This window comes from Miniopterus schreibersii (genome assembly GCF_964146895.1).
Source record: "Miniopterus schreibersii genome assembly, chromosome: 13".
Classification (NCBI taxonomy): Eukaryota; Metazoa; Chordata; class Mammalia; order Chiroptera; family Miniopteridae; genus Miniopterus; species Miniopterus schreibersii.
This window is the reverse complement of record NC_138113.1, coordinates 39544560-39559930: the sequence shown is the minus strand read 5'-3', so window position 1 is coordinate 39559930 and position 15371 is coordinate 39544560. Positions and strand designations below refer to the sequence as shown.

The 15371-nt window shown below is 45.0% G+C and overlaps 1 protein-coding gene across 1 annotated transcript; it reads left to right on the top strand.

Annotated features, from left to right (window-relative positions):
* Positions 1-1009: 1009 nt before the first annotated feature.
* Positions 1010-13379, top strand: FIGLA (folliculogenesis specific bHLH transcription factor; the record flags this gene model as incomplete). The annotated part of the gene is made up of 5 exons (XM_081156420.1): positions 1010-1210; positions 4049-4201; positions 5620-5844; positions 12836-12869; positions 13357-13379. 5 exons carry the CDS (start codon positions 1010-1012, stop codon positions 13377-13379), a joined length of 636 nt encoding a protein of 211 aa, XP_081012546.1.
* Between the last annotated feature and the right edge of the window lie 1992 nt (positions 13380-15371).

The following is a 15371-nucleotide window of genomic DNA, read 5'->3' as shown; positions in this document are numbered from 1 at the left end:
GGCCGAATCTGAGAAGCAGTGGGGTCGGTGACCCAGGGTTCGCCACAGGTCAACAGCATGTATCCCCTGATGTGATGCACTGAGAAAAGTCGGCATCTTTTCTATGGAGTCCCTGCCAAGAGGGCACAACCTGGGTCTGGACATGAGGAAACATTGCACAGACCCAGGCTGAGGGACATCCTACAGAATGAAGAGCTTCTAGTCTTTGAAACCGTCAAGGTCATTAAGACAGGGCCAGACAGAGAAAATGCTCTAGAAAAAGGATAACAAATGCGAGCAAAGGCGAGAAAAGTTATCAAGTAGAGAATCTAGGTGAAGGAGATAAGAGGCCTCTTTGTTACTGCTCTTGCAGTTTTAAAAATAGGTCTTTATTGATTTCAGAGAGAGGAGGGGAGAGGGAGAGAGAGAAACATCAGTGATGAGAGAGAATCATTGATCAGCTGCCTCCTGCACGCCCCCCACTGGGGATGGAGCCTGAAACCTGGGCATGGGCCCTGACTGGGAATCCAGCAGTGACCTCCTGGTTCATGGGTGCACGCTCAACCACTGGGCCACACCTGCCCCGCACTCTTGCAACTTTTATTTCAAAATGAATTTTTAAAAAGTTTTGCCTGTATCAATTTTTTCCTGGTAAATGTATATAGGTGTATGCCTTTATCAGAAGCTGAGGTCCCAACCCCTACTGGTTAAATCTGAATTTGGGGGATTGGTATTGATGCAAGTGCATTAAAACAAACAAACAAACAAACAAACAAACAAACAAACAAACAAACCTCCCGGGTGATTGCAGTGTGCGCTGAATCTGAGAAGCAGTGGGTCGGGGACCCAGGGTTCGCCACAGCGGTGCAGCCTGCTGAAGACAACTCCCGCCGGCCTCCCGGGGGTGGGGCGGCTCGCAGCGGGCGCGGCGCAGGTGGCCCAGGCCCCGCCCAGGCGGCCTCGCGCGCCGCGTGCGGCCCCAGGTGCCCCCGATGAAAGGCCGGGGCCGCCCTCGCCCGCGGGCGCCGCCATGGACGTCGCGCCCGGCTTCCTGGTCACCCCGCCGGCCGAGGCGCTGGAGGACGTGCTGCGGGAGCAGTTCGGGCCACTGCCCCAGCTGGCCGCCATCTGCCGGCTCAAGCGGCTGCCCTCGGGCGGCTACTCGTCCACCGAGGACCTCCAGCTGGTGCTGGAGCGGCGGCGGGTGGCCAACGCCAAGGAGCGCGAGCGGGTGAGCGCCCTGCCCCGCACGAGTCCCGCAGGCCACCCGGGCTCGGCCGCCCCACGGCCCCGCACCCCCCCCCCCCCCCCCCGGTCTGCCCCGCTCCCCGCCGCCCAGCTCCGGACACCTGGTCAGGCCCCCTGCACCCGCTCGCCGCCCACCCGCGGGGCCCCGAGGTGACTTCGGCCTCCTGAGGGCGGCTCGTGTCCTCGCCTGGGAGGCGACGGTGGCCTTGTCCGCCGCTCCTTCGCCGCCCCGGGGACGGGCGCCTCCCGGGCCAGCCCACCTGGACTGCAGGGGACCCGCCTGGGGGGGGGGTGGGGAGCGGAGGAGCCCCTGCCAACTTCAGAAACGGCTCCGCTTGGCAGGTGCTTTTAAAAAGCCTCGAGCACGGGAGCTGCGCTTAAATCTCCCCACCCAGGGAGCTGCGCTGGTGGGTGCTCGGGGCGCGCAGGGCTCTGAGCACCCCTTTTCCCTGGCATCTGCGTCTCTGTCTCGAAGCATAAATGGGGTGAGTGGGGCAAATGGAAGTTACTCTTTACTTTAAACAAAGAAACAGAAACCCCCACGACGCCCCGGTGTGCACTAGACTCCCAGTGGACCCCCTGCAAGGGAGAGAAAGCTCCCCTTTCCCAGTCTGACGGGGTTCGCGCTAAATCACCCACCGGAACGGTCCTGGGGGCCGTCGTGGAGCGGCATCTACTGGTAGCTTTTGGTATTTCTAACTAGACTCGGCCCCAAACTTGTCAGATCTGGTCTCCTTCGGTCCCTCTGCTATTTGTGGGTTGGGGTGCAGAAGAGGAGGGTCCCAGAGAGGGGAGGGTGAGTGGTGGGAGAGACGGGGCGCATGTTTAGGCTGGGATTTGAGGAAGTTCTGCTGGGGCCTGTTCGTGCACACCCAGCCCCCTTAGAGATGTAGCCCCTCTGAATCATCCAGGAGCTTTGTCTGGGAAAGGGTGTGCCGAGAAAGCACCAAGGAAGAATAGAAGGCCTAAGGGAGACTTGGGGAAATTGCCAGAGTGGAGAAGCATGGTTTTGCCAGGCACTAGACTTCATGAAAATAACCCTGTGATCTGCTGTGATGATGCGGCCCTTGAACAAGATTCTGACCCATTATTTTGCAGTTTGTGGGGGCCTTCCCACCAGGAAGGAATCACTTTCTGCAGAGATTTGGTTCTGGTGTTATCCACTATTTTAAAACTAATGACCTTTATTCTTTATAATGATACAATTAATACACCTGGAAAATACAGAGATGACTAAATAGGGAACAGAAATAGCCATTACACAAACATAATGACTATGAACTATCATTCCTGTGTATATGCGCCCAGTCTTTTTTTCTAGTTATGTGTGTCTGTATATACATATAACTTTACAAAATTATGATCATCTAGTACACATCTTTGTATTTTTTCACTTAACATTATCAAAAGGATTTCCTCATATTCCTAAGCATTCTTTCAAAGAGCATCTTTTGATTGCATAGACTGACCTAGAAATGGACCATAACTTATCCAGTCTCCTGTTGTGAGGCGTGTATGCTTTTTGCAGCGTCTTACTGGTACATAAACCTATGTGCACGTCTGATCATTGCTTTAGAACAAAATGCTAGATGTGGAATTACTGGGACATATACAGTCTCAACTTTTGATACAAGTTGCCCAATTGTTTTCTAGAAAAGTTACCAATTTTTATTCCCTTTTACAAGACATAGGACCATTCCCTTTTCCATCCTCAACCCTGGGTATGACGAACAAAACAAAACAAAAATGTTACCAGCTCGGTACATGAAAAATGGAACCTAATTTCTGTTCAGTATTTTCATGTTTCCTGGTATTCTGCTGTGGATGTGCTCACTATGTCCGTAATTCACTTTGATGAGGGGTGGGAGAGGCTTGCTACGTGAGTACACTGGCTTTACAGTGTAGTGGGAGCCAGGTCTTTCAGGGCCCGTGTCCCCTAGGGGTGATCATCAGAGTTTTGGGCTTTGGAGCTGAGGGATTAGACCCTGGCGATTTAAAAAAAAAAAGAAGAAGAAGAAGAAGAAGAAGAAGAAGAAGAGGCATCTCATTCTACCTTTCAAGTCTTACCAACATGCAGACTCTATGGACTGTAACACTCTAAATCATCAACTCAGCTGGGCAAAAAGTTGAAGAGTTATAACAAAAAAGCTACAAGGCGGGTATTTTTCACTTTGCATTTAAACAAACCAAGGCTTGGTGATATGAAGTATCCAAATACGCTAATAAAGCTAAATGGTAGAGCTGGGCTTTAATGGTAGAGCTGCTGTTGTACTGACTCAGAGCTTTTAGCCACTTGCCCTACTGCCTCCACATTTTAGTGCAGTGGGTGTGTTTCCAGAGGAAGAAAAGGAGATCAAGTGAACATAGACACCCCTTCCAGCCTGTCTACCCACAGTGCCGAGTTTACATCCCGCTCCCTCCCTTGCCAGGGACTGCTGCTGGTGGAGTGGTGACTCTTTGGCATGTGCCTGCTTAGATTCCCCACCCAGACGAGAGCGGTGGAAGTAAGCCTTCAAAACCCCCAGCAGCCAGCATACCTCAGCAGTTGAGCATCAGCCTATGATCCAGGAGATCAAGGTTCGATTCCAGTCAGGGCACATGCCAGGGTTGTCGGATTGATCCCCAGTAGGGGTCATGCAGGAGACAGCTGATCAATGACCCTTTCTCATCATTGATGTTTCTATCTCCCTCTCCCTTCCTCTCTCTGAAATCAATAAAGACATATTTAAAAAACAAACAAACGAAACCCCCTTTTGTGGTTTGTGGAGATGTGTGTACAAATTAGCTTCTCTGAGTCTCACTGTGCCTTTTTATTTTCCAGATAAAGAATCTCAACCGTGGTTTTGCCAAACTGAAGGCATTGGTGCCATTTCTTCCTCAAAGCAGGAAGCCTAGCAAAGTTGATATTCTTAAAGGTGCAACTGAATACATACAAGTTCTCAATGATGTTTTGGAAAGAGCCAAAGACTCTGAGGTAAAGGTTTAGGAAATTAGAGCAATGCTATCTATTGTTTATATTGCCCTTTGTATGTGCCAGGCAATTTATGTATACATTCCAGTTAGTTTGTAACAATCCTCTGAGTTTTTTATGGTCCTCATTTTACAGAGGAAGAAAACAAAATACAGTTATAAGTCCACATGGTTCAGAAATGCCCGGAGTGGGGATTGAGTCCAGGTCTGTGTGAGATTTGAAGCCAAGTCCCTAACCATCTATGTACTTACCTCCTGTCACTGTCCAGGGCCCTGAGCTCCTAACTGCTGAATTTTTAATAGGACCTTGACAGCTGGGTCCATAAACCCACACTATGGTGGTGGCTTCTCTTCAGCAAGAAAAACATCAGATAGGACACAAAGGAAGAGGCATTTCTGTCCCCAAGGGGTCTCCCTTGGGAGAGGCCCTCCCTAAGGGACAACCCTGCTGGAGAGCATAGCAGTAGTGTGGTGATGCCACTCAAATGAGCCTTCTTTGCAAACTGTGAAGCACCAGAGCACCACCACTGTTATCAAGCTGCACAGCTCAGAAGTGTCCATTAGGCAGTGGAAGGTATGGATTGGTTTTATGGGCTCAGTCCATGGAGAGGCAAACCTTGAAGGCCTGAGAATGGGTTAGTCATCAGAGGAGATAAACTTTGAAGATAGGAAAGGCCTTAGAAATGAGCCCTAAGTGACATCATTGACAGGAGGAAGGAGGAGCCATCAGAGAGAAGGTGGCAAGAAGGTAGTAGAGAAGCAAGATGGGTCCTAAGGTCAGAGATGGAGAAATCTTGAAAATCTGAGGGGTGGGAGAAGGTAGAGGCCAGGAAAGGCAACCAGGCCCAGCATTTGAGATGTGAAACTGGAATGGACTAGGAGTCAGCTGGTAGGGAGTTGAGGGTGTGTTGTTGCTAACACTCTGGAGTCTAAGCAGAGGGAAGAGCCAACCTGAAAGTCCATTCAACCTGCAAGTCTGAGACCTTTTCAGGGTGGGTTTTTTCTTGCCCACTAGTTCTAGGTAGGCAGTGACTGGGAGGATACATGCTGCAGTGGTGGGAATGGATTGTCCTATTGGCCAAATTGGATGGTTGGGTTTAGCATGGTCACAGTGTTTGCAAATGTGCAGGTCGCTGTCTTAGTTTTTTTCTTGCATGTTTATTGTGTAACAGAAGTACTCTGTTTTGTGCTGTGTTCATTAAAATACAGGATCTGTTCTGTGTTGCTATAGTATTTTTAATCTACAACATTTTAAAGTTATAGATGAACAAAAAACAGTCTATTGAGGAATGATCTTTCTCTCCATGACTTAAGCATTGCCCTTATCACTTAAATGAAATTTTGTCCATTAAGACTTGGAAATATATTGATTTAAATCTTCAAAATCTGTCATACTGTTTGACAACTAAATATGGTTTCTAGAAACAATACCCACATCATCAGAACTATATCAATAATACTTCTGAGCCACATATATCCATGGCTAAAGGGCTATTAAGAAACAACACCCAACATGCTAGCTGTGCTGTGGGCTTGAAGAATGAGGCGGCAGGGCCCTGGGCAGATGGTGGCAGTAGTGAGGCAACGTACGCTTGTTGCCAGAGCGTGATGTCTACAACTGAAGTTATCTCCCCAACCAGGAGTCTGGTAAAGTGTTTCTTAAGTTGTAATATAGATGTAAAAAAAAACTCTAAATGCTTCCCTTGAGGTGTGTGGTGTTTTCCATGCTGAACCATGATTGAAACAAGATTATTTTGTCAAAGCACCTAGGTGGGAAGTAGAATTTGCTAGTTTGGAAGGTCTATTATTATGTCCCCAAATTAACTGGTAAGCAGCCCAAGTGGAAGGCAGCTCCTCCAGAATCACTTATAATAGAACTAAGCTTATTTTTTTAAAAAATATATCTTTATTGATTTCAGAGAGAGGAAAGGAGAGGAAGAGAGAGAGGTAGAAACATCAATGATGAGAGAGTCATTGATCGAGCCCACAACCGGGCCATGTGCCCTGACAGGGAATCGAACCCCGATCGCCTGGATCCTAGGTCGACGCTCAACCGCTGAGCCACGCCCGGCTGGGCTAAGCTTATTTTTTATGACTCTAAATAGTACATCAAAAGATTTTTCTGGATTCTGAGGTCTCTAGAAAAAGAAATAAGTACTAGATTGCCATACATAAAGTTGCATTGTGATAGCATATACAAACATGCACATAACATTCACACACACACTTACTTGCATGTGCACACACACAACTTTTTAAAAAATTGGCCTTGTTATTAGGTAGCATTTTCTAAGCAATAAAGGAGTTTATTGTAACAGCTCTTATTACTCTGCCAAGCTAACAAAGTCACTCGAAACAGCAGCCTGCTTCTGTAAGTCTAGAAAGTGGAATTCTGGTCCTTGCTGTGTCTCAGTGTTACACAAACAAGACCCCCTGCTCCTAACTACAACACGATTGCTATTGAAATAAGAAAGGCTTGGCGGAATCTGGAACTAAAAGTACTGTAACAAGCAAGTTGCTAAATCTGATGTAAGAGACAATGGGGACTGTGGAGTCAAATAGTTGGCAGTGTGAGGCAGTTTCAAATAGTAGTTGAGTGCAGACTTTGGAGACAATGCTGAGGTTCAAACCCTGGTTCTACCACTTGCTAGCTGTGTGACTTTGGATGAGCTACTGCATCTCCTGTCCTCAGTTTCCTCATCTGTAGAATGGGAACGATAATCCCATTGCACGTAAGATAACTGTGAGGTTCACATGGCATCATGTCAGTGAAGTGTCTCCACAGTACCCGACATGTCATTGTTGAGTTGGACATACATTATTGAGTCTGCTTGACTCACCACGAGCAATCAGTATTGATTGGTGAGCAATCAACAGTGAGCCACAGGCACTTTAGCTCTGTCTGTAGCAAGTGTTCTGGGTTTTCTCATTTGACTCTCACCAATGCTCCACTCTGGTTTAAGGTCTTACAGGCTTCCTGCTGACTGGCTGACCTTGGTTCCCATTTCTGATTTGATTACTCATTTCTAAGGATTCCATTTGTGCACATGCTCTGTCTAGATTTTCAAATTCTGAGCCATTCGAGATATAAACCTTTCCTTGCCAGTTAACCCTGTTGCTACTACATGAGCTGAGAGGAAATGACTGAGAACAAAAGAAAAGAGTGCAGATGTGACCTGAACTGAAACTTGAACCTGGCTATCTAAGTTAACAATAGTAATGCTTCCACAAATGTAAGTTTTAATATGTACTAGATATTAAAGCAAGAATCTTACTTGCATTTAATCCCCACTGATCCTTACCAGGTAGGCATCACCATGTCATTCTCACGGTGAGCTCCCTGGCTGTTTGTTCCTGCCAGTCCTGTCGGGCCTTGTAGCAGAACAAGCCTATGTTGGCAACACCAGCAGCAAAGATGTATAGGAGATCCATATTTTCCAAGGATAAGTGATCCTGGATATTGAACATTTATAGTAAATCAATTTAGTAGGAAATCATTTTTAGTAGGAAACAAAAGATTTGATTGGAAATTTCTTTCAAAAAGGGAATGAGACACTTAATTTTTAGTCTTTTAGCTAACCAAGTTTAAGTTGTTAGTTGGAAGAGTGTGCTAATTCTTTGAATGAGCAAAGAATTAACCAATAAACTTGAGATTATTTTATATATGCATATAACTTCTGTCAAGTGTGCCTTCTAAGGCCTGAATGTAGTGTCATTTTTTGTGTGATAGTGTTCTAATATTTCATCAGTTTTGTCAAGGCTTTCTCATTCTTTGATGTTCAAATCATTTTAAAAATAAAAACATTTATTCTGAAACAATAATCCACTTATAGAAAGGTTGCAAGTATGGTACAAAGAATTTTTTTCCTGACCCATTTGAGAGTAAGCTGCGAATGTGAAGCTCCATTTACCCTTCTTCTTGTCCTCAGAGAGGACCTGAGGAGTGGACTCCTGATGCCGGCAGAGATGGTCATACTTGGGGATGGGGTCAGAACAGGCTGTGCCAGATCAGCAACATTCCCAAGAGGCAAAATCCCAAACGAAGTACATAAGAATCTGCTGATGGCAGGGATGGAGATTAACTTCTTGGGCAAGGGTAGGTTCACTTGGGGACTGAATCAGCAAGTATGTGCGTGGATGGAGAGGGCCGTGGGCCATGTGAAGCCACCGCATCTGGCCTTGGTGGGGATAGAGATTAAGGTCAAGGTTCAAGCAAGGCTCATTTAGAATTAGATTTCCAGGTGTAAGATTTTGCTGTTTTGGAGTGGGCATTGCTGGGTGGCAAGATGTTCAATAAACTACCATTGTTTACTCCTATTTGTCACCCATGGCTGTGTCTTGGGCATTTCCCATCACACCAAAGCTCTGAATTTTGTTCAGAGTTGCCTGTGATCCTGTGGAGGCTGTGTCCCTGGACAAAGACCACCCTCTGGTGGAGTGAAATGCCAATTGTGCTGGGTCAGAGGGGCTCTGGAAAGAGAGATGTAGATGAGCATACTGTCTATTATGAGGCCCAGATGTGTCGCCACCAGACACTTCTAAATGTTGGCCTGTTCTGGCAGCAGTTCTGGGAAAGAGCGGCTGAGAGAAGGAAGCCTGTGTGGGTGGTAGATTTCTGCTGCCCCCTCTGCAGGCTGTGGTAATCTCTGTGTGAAATTAATCACTGGGAACATTTCTTCTAATGGCATTTTAAGCTCTGAAATGAGATAGTCTGGCTAGTTGGGGTGAATTTATAAGCACCCAGGGGAAGCCCAGAAGCATCTATATTCTGTCTTCCCTCTCACATTTCCCCCAGGTCGTGGCGATGTGTTTTAGCAGAAGTCCTTCCACAGCAGTGGGGTAGGTCTAGGCTTTCCCTTGGGAAGCTCTTTTGTCTGCCACAGTGCTCACAGGTAGCCCAGGGGCCATATTCTGATAAGTTTAGACAGTAAAGTGTTTTAAAAAGCTGAACTTCCCTTTTGATGGGGAGAGTGTTCTCTGGTTTGTTGATCCCTACCACCCCTTATTACCTCACTAGCTTAGGCATTTAACCTTGCAGCCCTGGACCAAGGGCACTGAGGCTCAGAGGGAAGGCTGTGCCAGTGGTTGCATTTGGCTCTGGGGTGTTATTGTGTCTCCTGGACTTTGGGGGTTTAGGGTTTGGTGCCATGATGATACAGATGCTGGTCATTCTCTGTGGAACATTGGAAGGGTAAGATATGGGACATGCAGGATGGGATCCATCTCACTCTGGAGTGATGCCACCTCTGACGGAGGATACCCCAGGTTGCAGCTACTCAGGAAAAGATGCAGCCAGCACCCAAGGAAGACTCTTAAGGCCAAATCTGATTAAGATAAAAAACAATGTTAGAGGAAAGACAAATTTCTATTTCTTTGTGAAAATAAGAGAGGGAGTTCTTTTGTTGGAACTCAAATTTTCTATGGGTACAAAAGGTTGAGTTAATCATAGAAGTGGGTTTTGGTGTGTTGTGTGTGCATGCTTGTGTATGTGCGTGAATTTTGGTGTGTTTGGCAAGATCTCTACCTGGTTTGTGTTCCTAATCCTGTCAGTGAGCATAATTTGAGAAAGCCAATAGTTTCTTTTCTATTTCTCTGACATATAATGGGCCTGGTGGTTAAATTAATTAAAGTCCTCACCTATTCTAATGGACTTCTTAAAGGAATATTTTTGAGTTTTATAAAAGGTTCCACGTGTATATAGAGGAGAATGGCAAGAATTGGAGGAAAGTTTCCCTCAAAAGTAGAGGCAGGACTTCTCTGATGTGCTGCTGACCTTCTTTGGAAGACGACGCTTTGGGTTAGCAGAAAATCAAATGCTAGGACCACCTGAGCTAGCACCTGAGAGAGGTCAGTGTGTTCTTCCAACCTCCACCACCCACTTTTCCCCTTTATTCTAATTCCAGGTTATCCAAAACAGATCAGGGATAGAATGGGCTCCAAAGACACAGTATTAAAGGTAGTTCTTCTAGTGGAAGGGTAAAGAGATTTAAACACAACTCAATTATTTTTAGGAGCTCTTCTGGTTCTCGTTGATCACTTTCTTCCTTTTTGGAGGATCTTTCCTTCCAGGAATGTGTCCTTCCAACAACTCTGTTGTGGAAGATGAGCCTGGTGCACCTGCTTCCTTGGAGGTGCTCCGAGATGAGAGGAACCAAGTTCCCCTGCAATTTGGACCAGGTCCCCAAGGGAAGAGACAGACTACATGGGGCTTGGTGGTCAAAGCCCTGCTTATTATAAAGGAGCTTAATTTGCTGGAAGATTATCTGAATGGCTCTTCCTCCAGACATGAGATGGCGGGCAAGGCTATGGCCACAAGGCTGTGTACTGCTCTCTGGGTCCTGGCTGGGCTTTCACACACTGAAGCAAGATTGACAATTATGAGCACAATTTAGATGGGAAGAAATGTAACTTTACTTTCTAAAATGTACTACGCTTATTCTTGAGAACCCAGTAAGACCGTTATGGCTCAGGTGATGGAAAAACTCTTTATCTTATCCCATTAAGGTCCGTTGTCTTTGAGTAAATACAGAATCAATTCAATGTTAAGAATTGCTATGGAGGCTCTTTGCTTCTTAAGTGATCTCCCCCTCCCCCATTCCTCCTCCTCTGGGTACAGTGAGGATTGTACCTTTGCACCATAGAGGCTGGATAAAAGTGGTTGTGTGTTTTCTTTTCTTTGATCCCAGCTAGTCCTCTGGCCCCTAGTCTTGGGTACTGTCGAGCCGACATCTGCTGTGAGTGTCTATGGCCCACCACTGTGACTCTCTCCTCTAGACCAGACTTGCCGGACCTTCTGCATTCAGAACCCAGGCCTCTTCTGCCTCCCTGGCTTTACCACTTTCAAATGGACTATGAGGCTGCCCTCAGGCCCATGAACCCGGTGATGTCCCTCAGCCATGTGGTCACTAAACAACTCTGAGGGGTTACATCCTGAAAAGTGGGCACAAATCTTTGCTTTCCACAGATTCTACTTTAAATTTCTTGGGTTCTATTACCTTTTATAACTCTTCCTCATTCCTGGTCAAGGCCCAGGATGTCACGGTTCAGGGGCCTTTCCCAGGGATCAGGCAGCTTCTACACAGTAGCTTCATCCCTTCTGAATAACTATGACCTGCTGTTTCGACCTGCATCTCATTTCTAGTTGTAGGAAATCTTCACATCATACCTTGCCTCTTCCCTGCTCTGTGGCTACCTGATGAGTGGCCATCTAAGCTCTGGCCCACCATAACCCAGACGTTTATTCTCCCTTTCAACAAAGTTAGCTCCTTCCAAATGAGAGTCTTGCTTTTCAGACTCTTGTTAATCTGGAAACTGAATTCTAAAGCTGAGTGAGTGAAGACTTCTGGTGGGTATCTCTCTATCGCTGTTCCCCATCCCAACCTCCAAGCCTTGACTCAGTGGATGGAGGGAAACGTACATTGGATGATATGTAAAGTCATCCAGCTACACAACCAACAACAGGAGTGCACCTGCCTTATTAGAGGAGTTGAGCCGCAAGCTAGGTTTCCATTCCTCAGACCATGCTCTCCTTGGTCCTTTAACTCCTTGACTTAGATGAGGCCAACGGGCATTTTTTTCAATGCATTGTGAGAATATTACAATGCAACATTAATAAACTTTAAGTTTTCATATTCTGATACTTAGAGTTACCTGGAAAATTCCAGGAAGGTAATATTTAAGACAAAAAGAAACTAAGACAATCTATAACATACTAGACTGTAGGCTGATAAGATTAAATTATCCTTTAACCCTTCTGGTAAATACAATAAACAAATCTCATAGGTTTAAAACATTCTAGATATGTAAAAACTTTTTTAAAAACTTTAAAAAGAAAATGTCTAAAGATAAATTTCAACTCAAGAAAAGAAAGCTTGATCACATGTATAACCAAAAGGCTTGATCAAAGTCAGGAAAAAAACAGTTATTGATACTTACATTGTGCCAGGCACTGTTCCTGGCCAATTGTACCTATTAACCTATTAGTTTTTGTAATCAACTTGTGATGTACAGACAATTATGTCCATTTTACATGTCAGGAAACTAAGGGAAGGAAGTTTAAGTGACTTGCCCAACATTCATTGAGTCAATGGGATGTGCGCAATACTGTTAAATTCTTTAACTGCCTTTCATTCTAACAAAACTCACCCTGGAAATGTGAATGAGAGTGGGCTCAAAAATAGATAAAAAACTTTAACCTAAATTAAAGCATTTGGTATTTTATTATCCACAGTGATACACATCTGGGTTCTAATATACAAACTGACCATAATTTGAGTGACTTTATTTTTTAGTCATGCATTTGTTTTTTTCAAGTCAAGATTTCAGAAAATTGAGAAGGCACAGCATGATCTTAGTAACACCACTGATGCAAATATTGTAAAATGCTTTTAGATATGTCTCCTATACGGCTGAATTAAGACATTCTCACAGGGCAGATAACATCGTGCGTCCTGCTTTTCCTTATCCTATCATTGGCAAGTTAAGAGGTTAACATACAGTCTTTATTATATAAGTTTTAATTGCTCATTAAATGGGACAGTTTTCTAATTGTCAGACATTTAAGTTGCTTTCAGGTTTTTGTTCTCATAAACATGACAAATAACCTGATGTGTTTCGTTCTTTCTGTATTTTTTTTAAGGATAGATTTCCAGAAGTAGAACTCCTGAGCCACGGTAGGTACGACCTATGATTTGATGCACGATGCTAACTTATAATACTGTCAGCTATATGAGAGTGCTGAGTTCATCATGTCCTTGCCAAGAGTGGAATCTATTAAAATGATAGAATTTTAGCCCAGATGGCGTGGCTCAGCTGTTGAGCATCGACCTATGATCCTGGAGATCAAGGTTCGATTCCTGGTCAGGGCACATGCCAGGGTTGCAGGCTCAATGCCCAGCAGGGGGTGCAGGAGGCAGCTGATCAATGACTCTCTCATCATTGATGTTTCTATCTCTCTCTCTCCCTCTCCCTTCCTCTCTCTGAAATCAATAAAGATATATTAAAAAAAAAAAAAGATAGAATTTTAATGGGTAAAAATGGTGTATTTAAATTCAAACATCTTTGATTACTAATGAAATGAACAACTTTTTAGATATTTCTTTTGTGAACTGTCTCTTCTTATTTTTAGCCATTTACAATAAACTCTCTTTTGTGTTTCAGGCTCCCCCAAGTATGAAAAGTGAAAAAGCTGGTCCAGGCCTATGTTCTGCAGACAAATAAATGCAGTTTTTAAGGTTTGGGAGTCTAAAATTTTGTGTGTGTGATCATTCAAAGTTTACAATTACCCTTTAAATGGCCTTGCTTGTTACAAACCTACTCAGCTCTACTTTCTCCTTAATTTCATGCTCTGAAGAAATAGGCTTTAGGGCCTTCAGCTTTCACTCTTATTCCTCAGTCGCCCAGGAGGTGTCTGTCCTCACCCTCTCGGGTCCTACACCTAATGTCTTTCATCCCATCTGTTTCCATCACTTGAGGAGTAAGTGACTGTTACCCTTCCTGGGGAAATTAACCTTTAAGAGGAATACAAATTAAGCTTGAAGCATGTGGAGTTGTAACTATTAGCCAACGGGAGTGAGCCTTGTCAGGGTTATCTCAAAACCTAGCTAAGGCCACAGGAAACCTTTGTGCAAGTTAGACACTCAAGCACCTTGAGCATAGAGACAGTCTTTGTCTTTACAACACTTGCTCAAAGAGACATAGCACTTAATATATTCTGGGCTCTATCCCCCATATTTTACCCATGTCAGCTTTTTTCATGACTGTCCTAATAGGTGGCCACGATTATCCCTGTTTTACCGATGGGGGAAAGGAGGTACAAGTCATATACTAGTCAGCTTGGGCTGCCATAAAAAATACCATGGCCTGGGTGGCTTACACAACAGAAATTTATTTCTTGAAGTTCTGGAGACTGGGAAAGCTAAGATCAAGGACTGGAAGGTTTGGTTTCTGGTGAGGATGCTTTTCATGGGTTGCAGATCGCTGCCTTCTCTCTGTGGCCTCACATGATGAAGAGCTAGTGGGAGTGAGCAAGCTCTGGTCTCTCTTCCTCTTATAAGGACACTGATTCTATTGGATTAAGGTCCCTCCCTTATAACCTCATTTAACCTCCAGGTTTCCAAATAGTCACATTGAGGGTTAGGGCTTCAATGTATGAATTTTGGGGGGACACTTCAGTCCATAGCATTCTGTCCCTGACTTCCCCAAATTCATGTCCTTACCACATGCAAAATACATTCATTCCATCTCATCAGCCTAGAAGTCAACTCATTCCAGTCAACTCTAAAGCCTGAGGTCCAAAGTCTCATCTAAGTGTCTAATCACTGTGGTATGACTCTGGGTATGATTTATCTGGAGGCAAAATTCCTCTCCAGCTGTTACCCTGTGAAACCAGACAAGCTATGTGCTTCCAAAATACAGTGGTAAATAGCCATAGGATACACATTCCCATTCCAAAGGAGCCCTGGGTTGGCAGTGTCACCCCTCCCCCTGCCAACACACACACACTCTTCTCTGCAGGGGTGGCCCTGCCCTTTGAAACCAGGAGGAAACAGATTTGCCTCCTGAGCTTGTGGTCAGAGCAGCAGCAGCAGCCCTGATGATCTCTGAATTGCCTTTGGGGTCATTCTCTTTGCTTGCATGTTTACAACCAGACAGCTCTATGGTCTGGTTCTGTAGAATCCAGGAAGTTCAACACCTGCCTTCATTCTGTCCTGTTTTCCCTGTCACCGTTAGTTCAGATTGGCAGTCTTTGCTGGTATAATCCCATCTCTATTCCTGGTCTCTTCTGAGATGGCTGACTAAGTCTAGGAGTTGTACCCATGACCTCTTTATCAAATGGTGTCTAGCTATACCCTTAGTGCTCTCTTCAGAATGAGCTTTCCTACTTTCTGCAATATAGGTAGGCTGAGAATTTCCCAAATCTCCAAGTTTTGGTTCTTTCTTTCCTCTTGCATTTTATTATAAGCACTAAGAAGAACCCAAGTTGTACCTTCAACATTTTGCTTAGAAATCTCCTCTGCTAAATATCTAGTTTCATTCCTTGCAAGTTCTACCTTCTACAAAACACTTAGAACACAATTTAGCGAAGGTCTGTGCCACTTTATAATAAGGGTTGCCTTTCCCCTGGAGTCTGGGGCTTCTCCACCAACTGCATGTGTGGACTTACTGCCCTGCAT